General features: G+C 49.4%; 1 protein-coding gene across 2 annotated transcripts in view; it reads left to right on the top strand.

The window, feature by feature from the left end:
* GASK1A (golgi associated kinase 1A) overlaps nucleotides 1-21,846 on the top strand; it is a 51,250-nt gene that overhangs the window by 22,228 nt on the left and 7,176 nt on the right. The window contains exons 2-3 of one of the 2 annotated variants that reach the window (XM_057706859.1): nucleotides 8,098-8,250; nucleotides 8,791-10,086. In XM_057706859.1, the coding sequence (XP_057562842.1) occupies nucleotides 8,137-8,250; nucleotides 8,791-10,086 (1,410 nt within the window). In that variant the 5' untranslated portion in view covers nucleotides 8,098-8,136. The remainder of the gene's footprint in view (nucleotides 1-8,097; nucleotides 8,251-8,790; nucleotides 10,087-21,846) is intronic. The other variant, XM_057706861.1, reaches the window with a different exon arrangement.

Consider the following 21,846-nt stretch of genomic DNA (forward strand, 5'->3'; position numbering starts at 1 on the left):
TCTTCTTTATCCATTCCTCTGTTGATGGACATTTAGGTTGCTCTTGTAAATAGTGCTGCAGTGAACACTGGGATGCATGTGTCTTTTCAAATTATGGTGTTCTCCAGCTATATGCCCAGAAGTGGGATTGCAGGATCATATGGTAGCTTTTAGTCTTTTAAGGAACCTCCATACTGTTCTCCATAGTGGCTATGCCAATTTACATTCCTGCAAACAGTGTGGGAGGGTTCCCTTTTCTCCATGCCCTCTCCAGCATTTTTTATTTGTAGACTTTTTGATGATGGTCATTCTGATCAGTGTGAGTTTTGATTTGCATTTCTCTAATGCTAATTAGCAATGTTGACCATCTTGTCATGTGCTTTTTGGCCATCTATAGCCTTCTTTGGAGAAATGTCTGTTTAGATCTTCTGCCAGATTTTTGATTGAGTTGTTTGTTTGTTTGTTTTGATATTGAGCTGTATGAGATGTTTGTATATTTTGGAGATTAATCCCTTGTCAGTTACATCATATGTGAATATTTTCTCCCATTCTGTAGGTTGTCTTTTTATTTTATTTATGGTTTCCTTTGCTGTGCAAAAGCTTTTAAGTTTAATTAGGTCCCATTTGTTTATTTTTGTTTTTGTTTGCATTACTCTAGGAGATGGATCCAAAAAGATTTTGCCACAATTTGTGTCAAAGAGTGTTCTGCTTATGTTTTCCTCTAGGAGTTTTATAGTATCCAGTCTTACACTTAAGTCTTTAATCTATTTTGAGTTTATTTTTGTGTATGGTGTTAGAGAATGTTCTAATTTCATTCTTTTACATGTAACTGTCCAGTCTTCCCAGCACCACTTATTGAAGAGACTGTCTTTTCTCCATTGTATATCCTTGCCTCCTTTGTCATAGATTAATTGACCATAGATGGCGTGGGTTTATTTCTGGGCTTTTTGTCATGTTCCATTAATCCATATTTCTGTTTTTGTGCCAGTACCGTACTGTTTTGATTACTGTCGTTTGTTGTATAGTCTGAAGTCAGGAAGCCTGTAAATCTTAATTTCTGTAGTTGTAATTTCATCATATTAGTACATACTTTGTGGGGTTTTGAGCTTGCCTGCACATGGTATATGCTTGGTAAGTGGCTGTTGTTAATAAGATCTGCTATATTCACTTCTCCAGTCACTTATGTTCAATTTCCTGACTACAGTCTTGAGCTGAAAGGAACTTGGGCACCATCTTCTTTTGGAAGGAGCAGGAGGCATAAAACCTGTGTGGTTTTGAGATCAAGCCCTAGACCTAATTATTAGAAACCTGCTGTTGGTATTACCTCTCAAATATGCCCAGATTTGAGTGGGTCAAATGGTGGCATTTTCTCACTGATATTCTTCTATTTAATAAAGTAGGACATGAGACACAATAAAGTTATTTTCATTCTGAAAGAAGAATAAATGTAGCCTGAAAACATTTTATTTTCCCTCAATTTGTCCTGTGCAAAAAGGCTGCCACCTGCCATTGATCTCATTCAAGCCTCATTTTATAGATGAACTGACCAATCCCAAAGAGCTAAACCTTTGAGAGCAGGACCCACCCCTGAGACCCAGTGCAGTCCTTTGAAATCAGGGCTGGAGCAGGGGCTGTGGGTAGCAGCCCCTTTCCAGAGTGAGCCAGCTACTGGCTCTGGAGGTCACTGGCTCTGGAGTCAGATGGCCTGAGTTCATGGCATGATGCTGCCCTCTGTGAGCTTTTGGTCACCTCAATTCTCTATGCCTTGTTTTCCTCATCTGTAAAATGGGTTAGTAATTCTCATACCTACCTCGTAAGACTGGCGTACAGATTAAATGAGTTAATAGAACTAAAGTTCTTCAGGTAGTCTCAGGCTCATAGTGAACACAGAATAAATGTTAGTTATCATTCCTTTGGGTTTTCCCTTGCCTGCAGATTGGCCGGGCCAGAAATGACAGGGGCAGAAGTGCTTTCTTGTCTTGAAGTTGCTGATATGGAAGGAAAATCACAGCTCTCCAATGGAGCTGAGCAAGGGGCCTGGCCGGGTTGTGGCTTAGGAGACAGGCAGTCTGGGATTCTGCCCACAGTCCTGGCCTCCAAGGACCCAGAGATCTGACTGGGAGAGGGATGCTGTATGCCTGGAGGGTCCAATGGGCTGTGCCTGGCACCTCTGCCCCTGGAGTCCTGAGCCAGCCCAGCTCCCCCTGCCTGGGGCCTGCCTGGGTTCAGCCAAGGGAAGCAGAGTTTGAGCAGGTCCAGCCTGCAGTGTTACTCACAGGACCAACATGTGGTTTTAATCCAGCCCTCTGAAAATATGCTTATGTACTCCTTCTCACCCCAGTCATGGTTTTGTTATGAAAATTATTTAACTGATCTTTAAAAAATGGAACATAAACTGCAAATTGCAAAATATCTGCCAGTCTCATGTAGATTGTCTGAGTATTGATGAATCAGTGATCAGCCAGCTGGGGCTGCTTAGTAGAGGCCCGAGGTTGGGGGATGGAACAGAAGGGCTGTCACACCTTTAGTGATAACTCCAGAACCAGAGCCAAACTTGATTTTTATTACACACACACACACACACACACACACACACACCCCACGTGGCTTCCCTCCACTCCTTCTCCCACCCAAGAAACTCCTACCAAGAAATACTGTACAAATGCTTTGTGATTCTGTCTGTTGTGATGGGGAGAAGAACGTGCAATATCTGTATTCTCCCCCTCTTTTCTGCCCTGCGTGTTATCCCATCCACCAAGGCATTTCAGTGGAGGGCCAGGTTTTTGTCATCTTTTTTTTTGACATCTGGGAGTTGAGAAAAGATGGCTTTGCCTCTGTCCCTGCCAGCTGGTTCCTGTGCAGCTGCCTGTGGAAATCACAGTTGATGAGCCCAGGATGTCTGGGTTTAGAGTAGGGCATTCTGGGAGGTGGTCTGGGGAAGGGAGAGCTGGTGCCCCAAAGTAAGGCCAAGTCCTGACTAATTTTCCCAAAGTAGAAGAGCGTTCCTTTCCCTGTGGCCCTTTAGAAATGAGAAAAAGTCTGCTGCTGGTGGTTACAGTACAAACTGTAATCGAGTCCTTTTTTCCAAATGTTCTAGTTTCTCAAACTGTCTGTGCAAAGGCCACCAGCATATGTTAGAATTTCCCCAAAAAGTTCTCAAAAGACTGCACTGGTTTTCATTTGACAGAAGGCATCCTCCCTGCCATCTGCCCATCTCATGGGGGAAACTGGTTCACGGGAAGTGTCTGTGACCAGGTTGCAGCATCATCGTCATCAGAGCCTGTCAGGCATCTGTCGTGACACCACTATGCCCTTATTAGTCAAGGGACGGGCACTATACCTCATTACTAAACTGCCTTACTGTTTTCTGACCAAAGGCACACATTGAGCCCAAAGAAATCACCAAAGGATCTGTATTAGGGTTTGCTGTGAGCATGCTGCATAACAAACAGCCCCACAACCCTCATGGTTTACAACAATATACACACATATCTGGTCCCAGGGCTGTGGGTATGCTGGGCCCAGTGGGTGTGGCTGGGTTGGGTCCAGGCTGGGGACTGGGTTCAGGTCTGCTCTAGGTGCCTCACCTGGGACATGCTCCTGTCATGGTGGAGGACAAGTTTGCAAGGCGGCAGACACCACACAAACACATTTACAGTTTCCAGTAGGACGTGGCCTGTGTTTTTTCCACTTACATTCTACTGGCAAAAGCAAATCACACAACTGAGGTCAAAGACAATGGGTGGGGAAGGGTACTCCATCTTCAGTGAAGCCATGGCAGGGTGAGGAGGAAGGAAGAGTGAACAGATGATTCCATCAATGACTTCACGTATAAGAGCCGCCTCCACCCTGTAGGGAGGCAATGATGGAGAGTTTGGTGGTGGCTCCTGTGTCCAGCCCAGCACAGCCCGCAGCTTCTCGGTGGGCTGGGCTCTTTACTACTCTCCTGGACCCCCTTCCTACAGTTGTTCGGGAACCCAGTCTCAGTCTTTTCCTTTCTGCCTTGTGTGTATGTTTTTCCTGGCTCCCACACTTTCTCTCCTCAACTTCCCACATATTTTAAGCCAAGTGGTTCCTTCCTGTTCTGTCCTGGATTATCTTTGGATGGAGCTTCTATAGGGTGAGACCTTTCTCACTGCCCAGGTGGCCTCCTCCTAACTTACACTTGTGGTTTTATGATGAAAGAGTTTCTCTTTCTGTCTCTGCCTTGAGCTGTGCTCCCAAATGTCCCCATTACAATATGCCAAAACCCCGGAGGGGTGGTGGTGGAAATGTTTCAGATCCCAGAAAAATAGAGGGGGTTCGGAAAGTGGGGACAGAAACCTTGATCCCACCATGTAAATGGACCAAACCATGTAGTGGGTCCTTTCTATATTTGGACTCATTTTTTCCTCATGCCAATCTTTGGAGGGAGGAATTAACCTCATTCTCCCCCATTTTATAACTGAGGAAATGGGGCAGAGTGGTTGTATATCTGACCCAGTGTAACACAGCCCAGGAGGGCACAAGCTAATCTAGAACTCAAATGTGTCTTACCCAAAGCTTTTCTGGCTACCCTCTTGTTTCACCCCTCTTCCTCTGCAGCTGTGAGTGGTCCAGTGGGCGTCTTCTCTGAGGAGTTAAGGGGGAGTCTTGGTGAAAGGGTGGGAGGTGGGATTTGAAGAGGGAAGAGAAACAAGCAGCTTGTAGAACCAGACACCATTCTTCTTTCCCTCCTGCCACCAGCATCGCAAGAGACAGTGAGTGTGTTTTGGATGGGAGAATTGAGAGCGGGTTCCACAGACAAGTGTGCAGCTGTGGGGTCTGCCACCAGCAGCCTTTCCTTTTACATTATGCATCATTCCTTTTACTCCTTTCTCTAATGTGCTCTTTATTATTCAGGTGAATATTTTGCTTCAGAGGATGTTTTTACAGTTCTATCAAAGCAGCTTTTCTTTTCCCAAAACCTTTACTTGGGTGGCCCTACAGGGACATCTGCTCATGGCCATTTTGAACCTTTCTCTCTGTGCAACTGCACAATTGCCAACTTCCCCCAGGTTGTCTGAAGCCAGCTGAGGCCGAGAGAAGGATCAAAACGGTCTGTCTTGAAATATTTTTAAAAGATGATTTATTTTCCCCTGGTGGTATCCAGTACTTTGAGAATCCAGATTGTGAATCCAATTCGAAAACATATTTTTCTTTTTATTGTAGAAGGAAACAAACAAACAAACAAACAGACTTCTTTGTCTATGGCCATTTCTACTTTTAGTTTTAATTAAAAATCCTGGTATTCTTGCCAACTGTGTGACTCTGGGCAAATTAGTACTGTGGACCTTTCTGTTTTCTCATCTGTAAAATAGGAACTGAGTAATTCCTGTTTCCTACGTTGTTGTGAGGATTAAAGGAGATAATAAGTCATATACAATTGAAAAGTTACCATCAGTAAGGGGATCTGCCGTTGGTTGAATCTGGGGACGTGGAACCCATGATTATGGAGGACCAGCTGTATTATTTGGGTTTTTCACAGTGCTTATCTATCCATGCATTACACATATGTGTGTGGTTTAAATAGTAATAAAGACCATATTAAAATATATATAATAAGGACAAAAATTTAGACCGTCACTTCAAAATGTTGTCAGCTAAAGACATCTTAAGGGGAGACAAGGCTCATCTGTTTACAGAAAAGAGGCTCAGTCCCGTTGGGCATATCCTGTGGCATCATATAGAATGCCTCTCAGAATTGTCCCTTTGAAGGGTGGAAGCTGGCATTTACCCACTGACTTTTGTCTTCCCCTGTGTGCTGAGGGTTGTCCCCAAAGGTGTTAATTTCCTCCGTGCCTCCCTGAGAGTGGGCAAGAAAGCAGGGGATGATTCCGAGGCTTGAGGTAGGAAGCTGGTGGTGTGCAGGGGGATTGTCCACTGTGGGGCAGCTGGAATCAGTCAGCGGCCCAGGGGAACAACACACAGGGCACAAAAGCATCTTGTATAGAGAGGGCGCCCCTGGAGCCCCGAGCAGGGAAGAATCCAGAAATTAGAGGAGACTTTCTGAGGATATATCTGAAGGAAAAGAAATCAGTATCTTGAAGAGGTATCTACACTCCCATGTTCATTGCAGCATCGTTCACAATAGCCAAGACATGGAAGTAACCTATGTGTCCTTCGATGGGTGAAGGGACACAGAAAATGCATGCGTGTATACAATGCAGTATGACTCAGCCATGCAAAAGAAGGAAATCCTGCCACTTGCAACAACATGGGTAAACCTGGAGGACATTATGCTAAGTGGAACAATCCAGAGAAAGATAAATACTGTATAGTTATCACTTGTATGTAGAATCTAAAAAAAAAAAAAGACTTTCAGCTATACAATGAATAAGTTCTAAGGATCTAATGTACCGCATGGTGACTAGAGAGTATGGTACACTTGAAATTTGCAAAGAGTATATCTTAAACAGTCTCACTATACACAAAAAAGGGCCTATGTGAGGTGCTGGATGTGTTAACTAATTTCATTGTGGTAATCATTTCACAGTCTATACATAAATCAAATCATGACGTTTAATAATTTAAATAGACAGTTTTGTCTGTTATACCTCAGTAAAGCCGGGGAAAAGAATGAAAAAAAAAGAAAAGGAAGAAAAAGAAAGAATTCTTAGGGCTCCTAGGCAGGGTAAAAAGCCAGTCTAATCTCAGATTTCTCCACAGCATCATTTGATGTTAGAAAACTGTGGAGCAGAACTTGCAAGCTATTCCAGGAGAGAAACTGTGAGCAGTATTTTGTATCTTGCCAAACTTTGTTTCAGGAAGGGATGCTATAGAAGAATAGTTTTGAACATGCAAGAACCCAGAGACTATTATTCCCATGAGTACTTCTTGAGAAAATTATGGAGTTTTAACTTCAGTCAACCAAGAAATAATGGAAAACTAGGGCAAAGAATATATTTAACTGAAGGACTGAGACCAAACAAATGTGAGTATTGGAGTAATAGAGTAGAAGGGGCGTGTTTTATATCCTAACAATGTAGAAATGACACAAGTAGGAACCTTTGGAAAGTGAATGAGGGAAAAGGTAGGAGAAAGAATAAACATGCTGTCCATGAACAATAGCCGGGGAACCGAAGAATATCATTTAAAGCTGACAAAATATGGTAGAAATGTAAGCATTTTTAATTGTACAAAGGCAGACATTAAAAAAGATAATCTAGTGATGGAAACTGAATAGCAAAAGAATGGTAGGGAATGGGGGGAGAGGGAATATGCCAATTTCATGACTGTTCCTACTAGGGTGTAAGAGCTACTGTTTAAAGAACCAGACAGTTGAGGGCATGTAATCATAAAGGTAATCATTAGCATCCAAGTCACAAATTCCTAAATGTTGTCAGAAATCTACACCACACAACAAAGGCAACTGAAAACACAGCGAAAGACTTCAAAAATTACAAGTACGAAAAGCATACCATAAAGTATTATGACAGAACAAAGACGAAGCATGTATCGCATCTCAAGTAACGGAAATGGGCTAAATCCACCCAGTGAAAGAAGAACACGGAGCTCGGCCAGGCTCAGAACCGGAACCAGAAGCTTCAGGTGGCTGGACATTTGTCCCTGCTGTTTGAGTTTCTGGTTTGTGGCTGTTTCTTCTCTCTCCCTGCAGACTGGCTCTCAATGGAATCTGGCCACCGTGGCAATGGTTAGCAGGGCAGCCACGTGCCCCGAACTTAAGCTCATGAGCAGAACAAGCCAATCTTGCCAACTTGTCACAAGCCCTTGTTCCTGGAGGCAGGGCGGGGGCTGAGGAGCTATTTGGCCCCATAGGGCCAGGGTCCAGGATGGCCCCATCAGCTCTGGTCAGGGGTCAGGGCGCCTGGACTGATGTGGCTGCAGGGTGTTGTGGGGGATGGCGATGGTGCCTGGGGTTCACAGTTACAGGGACTCCAAAGTACAGTGGCTTAAACAGCTCTCTCCGCAGTTCTGCTCCCACAGGGCCACGAGAGCTCCCAAGTTCCTTCCTTCCGGTGGCTCCGTGGTGCCCAGGCATCAGAATCAGTTGGAGAGCTTGTTGAACACAGGTTGCCGTACCCCTGCTTCTGATCTAGTGGTTCTGGGGTAGGACCTGCAAGTTTGCATTTCTGACAGGTTTCCAGGTGATGATGATGGTGCTGGTCCAGAGACCACATGCTGAAAAATCACTGCCCCAGGGTGTGTCCTCGCCAAGACGTGTGGAGCTGGCCCGGCCACCCCTGTGTACCTAGAGAAGAAAGCCGCGGCAGCCAACCTCCTTTTGAACTGGTGGGCAAGCAAAATTGGCTGCTTCGGGCCACGGGCATGGACTTAGTTCCAGGGTCACACTTGGCTGCTAAGAAGGCTGGGGGCAAGGTCATCTGTAGCTGGGAGGCCGCGTACCCCGCTAAGGGGAAGCGCGTGTTTGTGGGAGACAAGTGCAGGTCCACAGAGTGGGATCACGTGAAGTTGGATAGACAGCGGCCAGCACTTAGTGGTGGGGGAAGATGGGGAAAGACTTTTATGGTGTTTGGGGACCAGAGTCACATGGCAGTTTATTCAGAGGGGAGACGCCTAATCTGCCTGCAGGCACCGGTCAGGGCTGTCCTGGAGACAAAGCAGGCTAAGCTTTGAAGCAGGCGAGCAGTTGGTTCCCCTTCCTCTCTTGAGGACAGCTAGGTGTTACTCCCCCGCACCCTCACCCCCGAGCTCTGCTCTTGTCCCTCTTCGTTCACCCAAGATGTTCCTTCATCCACTGTTCTGTTGTTTTGTGGGTTGGGGCTGACATGTTTGCAGGTCTTAAGCTTTCTTTTTCTACCCCATCCCCAGGCATCTTGGCTCTGGAGAAAGCTGCGAGGCAAGAGGCGGTTGGTGATGGCATTCTGCCTCTTAATGACTCTGTCCGTGGTGACTGTCACCCACTTCCCCCCACAGCACCCAGCCACCAGCCCAGACCCTGGTCCCATGGAGCCCCAGGGGGTAACTGGCGCCCCTGCCCCCCAGAGCCGGCAGGCTCTGAGCTCCAGCTGGAGGCAGCGGACGAGAAACCTGAGGTTCCGGAGAGGCTGGGCCTTGCCCGGGAGTTCCATCCTGGTGTGTGCTGAGGAGCAAGGCCATAGAGGGAGCGTGGACAGCAGCAGGCAGTCCCCAGGCAGGGACAGCAGGCATCCAGGGAGGGTCAGGAGGGATGTTACTTTGGCTCCTCCAGGAGATTTGAGACTCAGTGCCCGGCGTCTGGTGCTCCTGAGGGAGGATGAGGTCAGCAGTCCGGGAACCAAAGACGTGGACCCTCCTTGGCACAACGGTCCCCTCCGGGAGGCGCAGAGAGAGACAGGCACCACAGATGGCCCCCTTGCAGGGCACGACATGGCAGTGTTACAGACCTGGAGAGCTCCTGCCGGACTGACCCTCCGGCCTCATCCAGCGGAAGGCAGGGATCTGTCAGGAGCAGAGAACAGAGCCTTGACTGGTGGACGACAAGCAGGGGGTCCCGCCCCAGCCACAGGGGCTCATCGGTGGCCTGGCTCTGTTGGGGACCTGCAAGGATCTGTCTGGTGTGACGCTGAGACCCCTGGGCTGTCAAATGGCTTGAGGACCGGCGAGCAGGTCCCCCCGTGGCTCACAGAGCAGGATGTGCAGACCCTCCAGCTGCTGGCCCAGGGGGAGGTGGTGGGCAAAGCCAGGGTCCCCGGCCACGGGCAGGTGCTGCAGGTCGGCTTCTCCACCAAGGGTGCCCTTCAGGACATGTCTCCTGGGCTCAGCCAGCTCTGCTCCCGGGGACTCTGTGGCCTGATCAAGAGGCCCGGGGACCTGTCCGAGGTCCTGTCCTTCCACGTGGACCGGGTGCTGGGCCTGCGCCGAAGCCTACCTGCCGTGGCCAGGCGCTTCCACAGCCCCCTGCTGCCCTACCGCTACACGGACGGTGGCGCAAGGCCTGTCATCTGGTGGGCGCCCGACGTGCAGCACCTGGGTGACCCGGAAGACGACCAGAACTCTCTGGCCCTGGGCTGGCTGCAGTACCAGGCCCTGCTGGCACGTGGCTGCAGCCGGCCGGGTCAGGCCCCATGCCTGGGCATCCACCACGCCGAGTGGGCACGCCTGGCACTCTTCGACTTCCTGCTGCAGGTGAGTGGGGCCGGGCGGGGTGGGGGTGGGGAGCGGCGGAGGTAGGGGATTCGAGGTGAACTGAGACACCAGAATTGCCCACCTGAAGGTGGATGTTAACTCTCCTCCTAGTTCTTGTCTTTTGATCACCAAGCACCCGTTTTTGTTATTTTTCTGCCTCTGTGTTCATTCATCCCATGGTGTGCTGGAACCAGGTCGTATCAGCTCACAAGAATTTCAGGAATTTTATGACCTGGCTGTGAAACCCAGGCATTATTAAAATTTAAATTATATAAACTAACAAGATAATATTATATTAACAACAGAGGTAATAAATACTCCAGACTCGTTACTCATTGCATTCATAATTATTTTACATTTTACTATTATCTGAGCTCTCGAGGTTATTTGCATCTACCTAATAAATACTACATAATGCTGAGTTACTGCACATCTCTTACTAACTCCACATTCATCCATGTTGGTAGCTTGAAGTTGGCCAGGGTAGGAGTATTTACGCCATGGGAATCAGCAAATGCTGCAAATCAGGACTCCTCCCTATTCTCGAGAGCTGGTTGTTAAACATTTGTCAGCATGCTACTGTTTGTAATGTTTTATCCTTGAATCAAGAAGGGTTCAAGATGGTTGCATAATTCGAAAAAGAGAGTAGAGGTGGAGGAGAGAGAGAATGAGAGAGGGAAGAGATGAAGGGATGATACTGGTCCAGCTTGGGCCCTGAAGAATGAGAAGGAAGCCACAGGGCCAGCTGAGGTCCCTGCTGTGCCAGGAGTTAACCCTGGAGTTTTCGGGGGTCTGAGGGAATGGGTTGGGCGGTCAGGGCACAGGGGTTACCTGTGGGGGGACTGCAGGCATCAGTTCTTTACTAAGTGACTTATTAACAACTAGTGTGGCTTTTCCGGGACCTGTGAGCTGGATGTCAGCCATGGAGACACGAGCCGGGAAATGCGGCCAGAAAGAAAGACAAAAAATGATTAAAGCGCAAAGCAGGTGGATATGTGAGCTAAATGCACACCAAGCCAGCCCCCATTTCTGTAGGGACCCCTGTTGAGGAAAGAGATCAACACTAGCGCTAAATGTACCTCCTGGGGTGAGTGGATGAGCCGCGGGAGAATTCAGAGCTATCGCCAGGTAGCCAGGGAGTGACACGCCCTGTTTGGTCCATGCAAGGTTGATTTGAAATGTGTTTTAGAAAATTCTCAGACCACGTTTAATACTTTGGAGATTTCTCATGAAAATCTCACTTCCTTTGAAACGTCGGATGGATTAGTGACATGGGGCCTTCACTCCCATGTGGCAGGAATTAGCCTGAGCTGAGTAGCTGCTGCCCCCTTTAAAGGGTCCATACTCTCCTGTTGGCCGAAGACCCTCCTCACTGTCCGACACCCACCCCCAAACACTTGGATGTCACCTGTCTGCCTGTGGATGTTTGTCTCCAGTCACTGGAATAGCTGGGCTCCTGCAATGCTTCCAGCTCCTCTAGTCTGTGTCTCGTGGCTGCCTTGTGGAGGGAGGAGCACGGGGCCTGGTGGCTGGCATGGGCTTTGGCATCAGACAGACCTGGGTTTGAACCCCCCGCCCACAGGCAACTTCCCACTGTGTGACACTGAGCAGATTCGTTTGCCTTTCTGAGCTTCACTTCTCTCACCTCTAAATGGGACACGGTATCCTGACCTCACGCCCTTGGGCACAGGGTAGCTCTGAATTGCCAGCAGCTGCATCTTTGGACTTGCTCTGGCCCCTGGGCCTGCTCTGCCCAGTGAGTGACAGGCTGAGGCCTGGGAGTTAATGCCCTCTAGGTAGTGTGACCTGCCATCTAGCCTGGGATGGGGGGCTTTCCTAGACCACAGACTTAGAGTCCTGGGCAGACTGGGAGAGCTGGTCATGCTCCCTCCCGGAGCAGCCTTGCTGTGACTGATGGGAGCTGGGCCCCGGCTCCCTGGCTGGGGTAGCTCTGTGGTGTGTGTTGTGCACATCTCCCAGTTCCGTACCAGGACTGAGCCCCAGTTACCCCCAGTGGTCACTGTTGGTCCTCCCTGTCTCCCTTCCCTACTCCTTGCTTGTGTTTTTGAATTAGCTCACAGATAAATTGCCTTTGCTTTGGATTCTTGTCTTGAGGGCTGTCTCTGGGGGAGCCTGGCCTCCATCAGGTGATAACACTGACCCTGTGTAGTTTCTGCAGGATCATTCCTGTAATGTACTGAATACAGTGCCTGGCAGGTGACCCAAGCTCAATAATAAACAGGCACTGTCCCCAGTGCTTTACAGGAATTAACTCATCCAATCCTCATGGCAACCTTAACTAGAGAGATACTGCAGTTCTCCCTATTTTAAAGTTGGACAGTTGAGGCCTAGAGAGGTTACGTTACTTGCCCAAGGCCATGGCTAGTGGAGCTAAGACACAGCCTGGATGGTCTGACTCTAGAGCTCACCCACTTACTCACAGAGTCCTTTTCAGCCGGCCGTGAATGAGGGCAGGCAAGGGGGGGTGCTTGCAGGGATGCCCTGGGGTTTTGAGCTCAGAGGCCCCCTCCTTGCAAAGCCCCAGTCCAGCTGATGTGCCCGCAGCAGCTCTCTGCCCACACAGAGCCCCTCTGTCTGTCTTTGGAGGTTGTGGCGTGCAGCCCTTCCTCAGCTGCCAAGCCCGGCCTTGGCGGGGGTGGGGGGGTGGGGCGGCGGGGACGGAGCGGGGAGGTTCAGCAGCCAAAGCACGTGCAGGTTGGGTGTGTGGTCGGACGCGACTCGGCTGGCCTTGGGCCACCTCTTCCTGAGTTTGCTGAACACCAGGCAAGTCAAACACCCCTGTCTGGCAGATGCCGCCTTCCTAGAAACCACGGGCAAGTCAGAGAGAGGCGGGGCTGTGGGTTTCCCAACCCAGGAACCCGAGGTCCCTTTGGACCAGAAGCCAGGTACAAGCTCCACATGCAGCCCACCCTGCAGTGTGCTTGTTCGTTTGTTTTGTTTCATCCAATATAAGCCCTTGTTATTCTGTGTTTATGTATCACAACATAGCATTTGCCCAGACACAAGATACACAAGCACTGTGCCCAGACGCATTCCTTGTACCCCCACAAATCCTACCCTGTGCTTTGCAAATCCCCCATAACGCTCTGTATTCGTGATTGCTGAAATAATGCTATGTACCAAACCTCTCCAAAACTCAGGGGCTTGAGACACCAGCCCTTGATTTCTTGCTCCAGGGTCTGTGGGTCAGCTGGGCTCAGCTGAGCTTGGCCCCAAGCTGTGGGTTCAGGTCTGCTGCCGTTTCGCATTCTGGAGCCCAGGCTGAAGGGGCAGCACCCCCGGGGGAGACGCTTCTCACGGGGAGTGGAAGAAGCCCAGGGCTCAGCCAAACTGCGGAAGCACACTTAAGGCCTTGGCAGATGTCACTGCTGCTAATGTTCCACTGACTAAAGGACATCAGTGGCCAAGCCCAACGTCAGGGCAGGGAAGTACACTCTGTTCAGAGCGGAAGGGGGACAGGAGCAAAGACTTGTTAGACATAGTCAAAACAGCCACACCCCCCCAGAACACACATTGTGCACTTACACGTGCACCTTCCGCGCCCACACGTGCTGTAGCCACATACATGCACACCATTCACACCAACCCGCATCCCCTCCACATGGTGCCCAGACACTGCTGGGGCAGCTGCGGCTCAATCCCACGGCGACCTTTGGGGGAGTATGTAGAACACGCCGTACGTCGTCCCACCCAAGGGCCGAAGAAGCTGGGCTGTTCACACACTAACCCCAGCCATCTCTGGCTGAGCTGCTCCCGAGGGCGGTGACTCTCCGGCACCTCTGGACTGGCCCGTGCTTCTGCAGCTGGGAAGGGGCAGCAGCAGAGAGCTGCAGGCACTTGTGGTGCAAATCCATCAGCATGCACAGGAGTAGCGAGTGCCCAGGGGAGAGGGGGATGGGTACCGATAGCGTCTGCTACTCCCAGGGAATGACTAAGTCAAAACCAAGTTTCAGCAGGCTGGTCGGTGTTCTCAATGAATAAACTGGTTTCTCCAAGAAAGATAAAGGACTGATGGTGAGTGGGTGCCCTCCCACCCCACCCCGGGGCTGGGTCATCGGGAGAAGGAAGACCAAGAGAGAGGGTCAGGGAGAAGCTGGTTCTGCTCGCTGGACACAATGGGTGGGAGAGCATGTATGTGTGTTGGGGTGGGGAGGGGCTCAAAGAGCTCTACTCGGCTTCCTGTCAGCGCCACTGGAGCCGGAGTTCCATTCACTCTGCTGAGAGACACAAAGCCCTCCTCCTCTTGGGACAGTGGAGGGGCACAGCCAGCCGTATTTGGGAGGAGCTATGCTATGCCCATCACATCCGCTGAAAGCCAAATCCAGCCCGAGGGCTGCTGCGCCTGGACCCAAGAAGGCCTTCTATCCAGAGGCCAGAGGGAGAGAAGGAAGTGCTGGGAGGTTGGGCACATTTTTTTCCCTCTTAGACAGGCTTCTTTTCTCATGCCCTGCTTCCTCTTGGAGGGCATGTGCTCGGCTGGACTGGGTGAGAAGCTGTGGAGCGCTCAGCCTGTGAGAAGGTAACGTGTACTCATGGAAGTCATTCTGCAGCTTCTGCTTATGAAGGGCCTTCACTTTCTGGAAAGACCAGGCCCCAGAAAGCCTCAGCTGCCACCAACATGGTCCGGGCCACCATCTTTTCTTTCCTGGACTTGTCTCCCCTCACTTGTCTCCCTGCCTCCACTTATGTCCCCTCCAGTCCAGTCTCCTTACAGAAGCTGGAGTGATGTCTTGGTTTTGGTTCCCCCAGGCAGACCCTGAGACCAGGATTCCAGTGCAGTGGTTCATCCGGGAGGGGACCCCAGGAAACACCTGTAGGGAAGAGGAAAGTGAGACAGAGGGAAGGCGGCCAACAAAGGCCCTGTTAACAAGCAGGAAAATTCTGAGAAATGGTATAAAATACATGTTCAGAGTTAGCCCACCAAGAGGTGAGGGATGCGAGGTATTTATAGCCAAAGCTTCCCTTGGTCTTTGGTTGAGGGCTGTTCCTGAAGGTGTTAATTCCCTGGCATTTGGAGAAAGCTCCCTGGGCAAAGCCTACAGCAGCTGGAAGTTGGAGGGAGAGCTCTGAAGTTCACACACAACTGGTCAGGCAGAGAGCACACCTCTTTTACGATTAAATCAGATTGTGTCACTTCCCTGTTACAATAAGGCAAAGTATCTCAGCGCCCTCGGTATCAGGTTCTGCAAGGACCCATGTGATCCGTCCCTGTCTGCTGTCTTTAGCCCCGCCTCTTGGCATGTTGCCCTGGTCAGTTTCTTCAGGTGCAGGGCCTCTTCCTCAGATGCGCCTCTGACTCCGCCTCCCTGGGCCTCAGCGATCCTGACCTCTACCTCCCCGTTGTTATCCTTTTTCTCCTTCGTGCTATCCTGTCTGTTTCCTTTCTGACTCCCAGCACAGTATGTCAATTGTATTTGGTTTATTTGTTCATTTCTGTCTCTGAGTTTTGTTTGCTACCACATCCCCAGTGCCTAGCGCAGGGCCAAGCTCTGGGTTTGATCTTAGATAAGCCCTTGTGGGATGAGTGAATAAGTAGATGAGTGGATGAATGCATGAGCAAATCAGTGAACGAATCAGGGTCTCTGTATGGTTTCCTAGCTAGGTGCTGCTGTGTTCTGCTTCCTCAAATACCACTCCTTCCTCTAGGCTGAAAAGAACCCCAAGGCCTTCTCCATTTCTTTTCAGGTCTGGTAGAGAATCTCAGAGGCAGAAAACAAAATGTGACAATCATTCGTCCAGCCCTTGCCTCTGGCACAAAATTAACTTATGCATCCAGAACAGATGGCAGCATATAACGCTGCCTGACACCCTCCACATCAGGCCCTGTGCCAGCACTTTGCAGGTGTTGGTACATAACGGCCCTAGGGGGCGGACAGTATTTTCAGCTCTGTTCCACAGGTGAGGAAACCGAGGTTTAAAAGGGCTAAGGAACTTGCACACAGTCACTTGCGCCCTTAAGTGTTGGAGCTGGGATCAAATCCTGTGCAGTTTGGCCACAGAGGGCCTGCCCTTGCCCTCTTTGCTGACTTAACTGACTCTGGAAAAATCATTCCTTCTGGGTCTCTCCTGGGTAAGGCTGGCCCGTTTCCTTCCTGGGGAGCCTGGTGCAGTCATTTGTGGTCCTGTGTGTGTTCCTTATTTTGAGTACATATCTATGGTTCATGGCATCTCCCCTGGCTTGGCCTTCCTGGAACTTCAGCTGTTGTTGCAGGTAGAGGGAAGCCCGGATCCGTGACCACGGCTGACGTCTCAGGATTCCAGCGGGTGACATGAAACATGATAGTGGCTGCCGTTTATGGAGTGCCCACACGTGAGCTCCTTCAGTTCCCACAAGAGACCCCAGAGACGGGTGCTGCACTCCCCCCTCCTGCACAGGTGGTGCAGCCAACCGTGCAGGAGTGAAACAGCCCGCCCGGACAAGGGCGTTTAAAGGGCGACATCGAGCATCTTTACATGTATTTAAAAGCAGGACTTTGATTAGGGTGAGATGGGATGGGCCGAATTCTAAGATGGTCCCCGAGATACCCACCCCACTTAGCGTTAACTTCTGTCCTTGAGTATGAAGGACACCTGTGAATATGAAGGAGTATCATTTCAGTGGTTAGGTTACCGATCAGTTAACTTCGTGTTTTTGTCTTTAATTGAAGTATAATTGACCTACAACACCCTGTTAGTTCCAGGTGCACAGCACCGTGACTCGATATTTCTATACTTTACAAAATGATCACCATGGTAAGTCTAGTTTCCATCTGTCACCATGCAAAGTTATTACAATATTATTAAGGTTACTAATCCGTTAGCTTTGAGTTAATCAAAAGGAAGATTCTCCTGGTGGGCTTGAGCTAATCAGGAGTCAAAGAAGATGAAGCATCAGAGAGATTTTCCTGCTGGCCTGGAGGAAGAGAGGAAGCTATGAACTGCATGGAGGGGGCGTCTCTGGAAGGACCCTGAGATCTCCGGGAACATAGTCTTACAACCACAGGGAAAGGTTTCTGCCGACAACCTGGCTGAGCCCAGGAGAGGAGCCTGAGTTACAAAGGAGATGTAGCCCCTCCTGACACCTTGAGTTCAGCCTGAGACCCTGAGCAGAGAAACCGGCAGGAACGGGATGGACTCCTGACTCACAGAAACCGTAAGTTAGTAAGAGTGTTCTTTTAAGGGACTAAGCGCGTGGTCATCTGTTAGGCGGCAACAGAAAGCGAGCTCATGAGGCAAGGGAGGGGCCCAGGGGCAAACCTTTCAGGCGCGCCTGGCTCGGGTGCCAAGCCTGCTCTGCACGTCCCCGACAGCGAGCGGCACTCTCCTCGTCCTGCCTCTCCTTAGATTTTGTAAAATCTTTTTTTTAAATTGTTCCTATCCTTTGCCCCATTTTCTGTTGGATTGTTGGTCTTTTTCTTAATGACTTTAAGAGCATTTTGTAGATTAAGGAGATCAGTCTTTTGTTTTCATTGCATTGTAATATTTCTCTCAGGTTCATTTGTCATTACACTTTGTTTCTAGTCTTTCTGCTGTGCAGACATTAAAACAATTTTCTTACGGGGTTAACATGATCAAGCTTTTCTTTTATGACTTCTAGGTTAGTGTATTGTATTTTAAAGGGCCATCCTCATTTCAGGGTTATTTAAAAAATTCTCCCATGTGTTTTCATATATTTTTGATCCATCTGGAAGTTATTTTGGACTAAGAGATCAGGTGTAAAACAATGATTTTTTTTTTCAGATGGCAACCCAAATGTCCTAGCACCATTTGTTGAATAATCATTCTCTCCCCCAGTTTGAAATGCTGCCTTTATCAGATAGCCAATTTCCATATGTACTAAAGTCTATTTTTGGACTCCTCTGTTCCAGTAAAGGGTCTGTCTATTTATGTGCCAGAATCACACTGTTTTAATTATCACGCTTTATATTTTATGTTAATAACTGGGAGTGCTTGGTCTTTCTCATTGCTCTTTTTTAAGATTTTTCTGATATTCTTGCATGCTATTCTCATGTGAAATTTAAAGTCAGCTTGTGACTTTCTTCGCCTTCCCAAGTCCTTTGGGCACTTTATTGGGATCAAGTTAACTTTGTGTGGACTAATACAGAGAGGATTCACATCCTAAAATACAGGGTCATTCTAGCCAAGAACAGGCCGTGTCTTTCCATTTACTCCTGTTCCTTAGAAGCGTCTTAATGTTTTCTCGTGCTGGATCTTCACTTCCATGTTGGGATGATACTGTTATTTCATCTTCCTGTGACCACTAAAAATGACCTCTTTCTTTCCATTATGTTGTTACTGATCCGGGTTCTTGGACTCTTTAATCAATAGAAATTGATAAGAAGTCAGATGAGAAATTCAGGCAAGGCTTTGTTGGGGCTCATGGTGCAGCACATGGGAGCGAAAACAGGAAACAGGTGGCCTTGCTCCCTTCCCAAGGCGAGGGCGAGCTAGTCCCTTAAATGCGGTGAGGGTGGGGGTGGATCGGTGGTTTGGGCAGGAGACGTAGCTTAGGTGGTCTGCCCACCCCCTTGGTGGTGCAGTGTGCAGGGATCATGTGGGGTATCTTGCTTTTGCTCCCAGCACCTCAGAAGCGGCGGTTGGTTTGTGACCTTTTCATATCTTATTGTTCGTAATTTGCCCCACTGGGCCAGTGTGCGGTTATTTTTTGTCCCTTATAATTTCTTTGTATTCTGTTGCTTTTGCTCGAGGAGACATTTGTCCAGATGCAAATGCAAGCGCTCTGGTGAAGGGTGCCAGGTCCCAGCCTGTCTCAATATGTGCTGGCCCATAGCTCCTGGTCTGTGTGAAGGATATTATTTTTGTGTCGCTGCTTCTAATAGTTGCTCTGTTCACCCCCTGGGTTTTCCACGTATGTGATCGTTTCTTCTGTAACGAATGCACTTTGTCTTCTCGTTGCCTCTTACTTCTTTCTTCTTACCTCACCGCAATTGTGGTGCTTCTAGACTAACGGTAAATAGTGATGGCATGATGGACGTGACTTGTTTCTACAGATTTGGGACAGTGTCTCGTGTTTTGTCATTAAACATCATGCTGGCTTTTGACTGAAGAACTATTTGCTCTTCTTGCTTTATTAAGAGTTTGTCTTGTCAGGAATGGATGTAAAAATATCAAATGCCTTTCAAGTATCCATGGAGGAGATCACAATACTCCCCCGTCTAATGTATTGATGTGGGACTTTTCGTGAAAGGTGTTCCCATGGTGTCTCATCCCAGTTCTCTTGATCGAAACCTTCTTTGCTGTGGTGGATTCATCTTTTCATGGATGCTGGGTTTTGCATTGATGTTTAAAATTTAGAATGATCTGCAGACATCTTTTTAGATAAGACCTAGTTCTGCTCAGACCCTCTCCTCAAAGCCCACCAGCCGGTCTATTCACCCACATCCAAAGCTGGTGCTGCGACCTCTGGCCTCAGGCTTGGGGCAGGTGGGGCACCCAGATATTCTTCCCCAGGGCCTCCGGGAAGGTCGCCCTCTGTCCGGACACAAGGGAGACACAGCAGAGGGAGTCGTCAGAGGAGAGTAAGAGCCAGTGTGGAGTAACCCACTCCTCCCTCCACCCCTTGACCTCCCCAAAGCCTCACGAATTCTTTAACAGACATCCAGTCAGTGTGGGACCAGCCTGCTGCCCTCCTTGGACAGAGATGCTGCCACCCTGGGGCAATCTGGCATTGAGGTGACCCAGCCAAGAGCCACCCTTTCTGTCCAGAAGAACCTGGGCCCATGACTGCCCCCAGGTGTGGGGAGGGTCCTGCATAGGGGGCAGGGCCACCAGGAACAGCAGGCGGTTCTTCTGGAATCCACCAGACTCGGATCAGGCATGGGCCGAGGAACCCATCTTGGCCCAGGAGCCTGGTGTATGGGTCAGAGCACTTGGGCCACCTCTCGTATCCTGTGCTCGGCTCCTCCCAGACCTCCCCTCCCCTGCAGCTGGGCCTGGTGTCCTTCTGGGAAGACTGCAGTGTCTTGTCTCACCAACTGACCTGTTTGGGGGCCCCAGAGCCAGGCCTCCCCCTGAAGCCTTGTGGTGTTGGTCTCCTGGGCAGGGATGTAGGGCTCACGTGAACAGCAGGCTGTCAGTGACCAGTCCTTGTGTGAAGCCCCCTCCCCGCCCGCAGATCCTTCCTGCCGTCAGCCAGCCGTGCCCATCATTCATTCGTTCGTTCTTTCACTCAAAACACCTCAACTGAATCTCGTTGTGCTAAACAAGTGCTGGGCGCTGAAGGGCAGGTTGAACCACATCTTCTTCTTTGCATCGAGGAGCTCATAATCTCTGGTGCCACAAAGCACGTACCTACCACCCAGTCCGACTCAGTGGTCAGAACCAGACTGCCTGGGTTCTGAGTCTAGGCGCCACCACGTTTGCTCTGTGGGACCCTGGGCACGTTGCCCAGCCTCTGTGACTCAGTTTCCTTGTCTTTGAAATGGGGATGATAACCGTAGCTGCCTCCTAGCTGCTGGGAGGGGTTAAATGCATCATGATGGGTAAGGCACCCAGAGCAGTACCTGGCACAGAGTAAGGGCCTCACACCTGTTTAAGTAAACAAAAACTTCACGATCGTGCAACACTGCTAGGTTCGTCAGAAAACCAAAACTGTGAAGGATTATCATTTTTTCTTGGTAACTGCTCATTTTTTCAAAAAGGAGAAAAAGAAATCCTGAAGTGATGTGGGAATGAACCTCAAGCGTGGTCCTGCTTGGCTGCTGCTGTTTAAACTGAATTTCTCTTCAGTGGAAAAAAGTTCCAGACAGCGTGGCATATTAATCATGCTGGCAACTGCACCTGGCCAGCCCCTTCCTGTTCAACATTCAGATGGCTGTAGATTTAGGGATGCCAGCGCCGCCTCTGTCGTATAGGCTGATAGTCCTTGTAGCTTCCTCTGGAAATAAATGCTGCAGCAAGTTGAAATCTGCACAGAATGGCCCAGAGACAGGGTCAGGGAACACTTGGCAGGAGGAAGAGGGTTTGGCTGGCTGCTCATCAGGCATAACGTGAAATGCAGAGCCGTTCCTGTATTTCAGTCTCGCTAGAATGGTCCTGGCATTTACTCTCCCAGCCAAAGAGGACTCAGCAGATGGTGTCCGTCTCAAGGATTTGTCTGCGCTCCGGAAACCCGGCCTGCACGTAGAAGAGAGTGGCCAGATTGCCATGACGCTGCTTTATTTCAGTCTCTGGTTCTCAGGCCTGTAGCTGGGGTGAGGCCGGGGCTTTCGGCGGGAGGAACACCTGAGATTCCTCCAGGCCTTTGGGCCTGTCCCTTCCAGGGTTCTCCAGGCAACCACCTTTGCTTTGTTTACATCATCACCTTATGAGGTCCTCAGTGAGGTCAGAATATCACTGCCTCACTTTGTGGATGAGAAAATGGAGGCATAATGGGATTAAATAACTTCCTCAGGTCATGGAGTTAGGATACAGTGGAGCCACAGTTCACCCCCAGATTCACTGGGCTCCAAACCAGGGTCACAGCCATGGCCCAAATTGCAGGCTGAACTCCCCTCTGTATTTTTGTGTGGCCCACAAGATAAGAATGGTTTCAGCATTTTGAAGTGGCTGAAAAGATCAAAAGAAGAACATTTTGTGACATCTAAAAATTATATGAAATTCAAATTTCAGTGGACGTAAGGAAAGCTTTTTTGGCATGTAGCCATGATCATTTGCTTGCACATTATCTAGAATGTGTACAATATGCACTGGAGAAGCAGAGTTGGGTAGTTGTGACAGAGACCATATGGCCTCCAAAGC

The sequence above is a fragment of the Hippopotamus amphibius genome, chromosome 13 (assembly GCF_030028045.1).
Source record: "Hippopotamus amphibius kiboko isolate mHipAmp2 chromosome 13, mHipAmp2.hap2, whole genome shotgun sequence".
NCBI classification, from domain to species: domain Eukaryota; kingdom Metazoa; phylum Chordata; class Mammalia; order Artiodactyla; family Hippopotamidae; genus Hippopotamus; species Hippopotamus amphibius.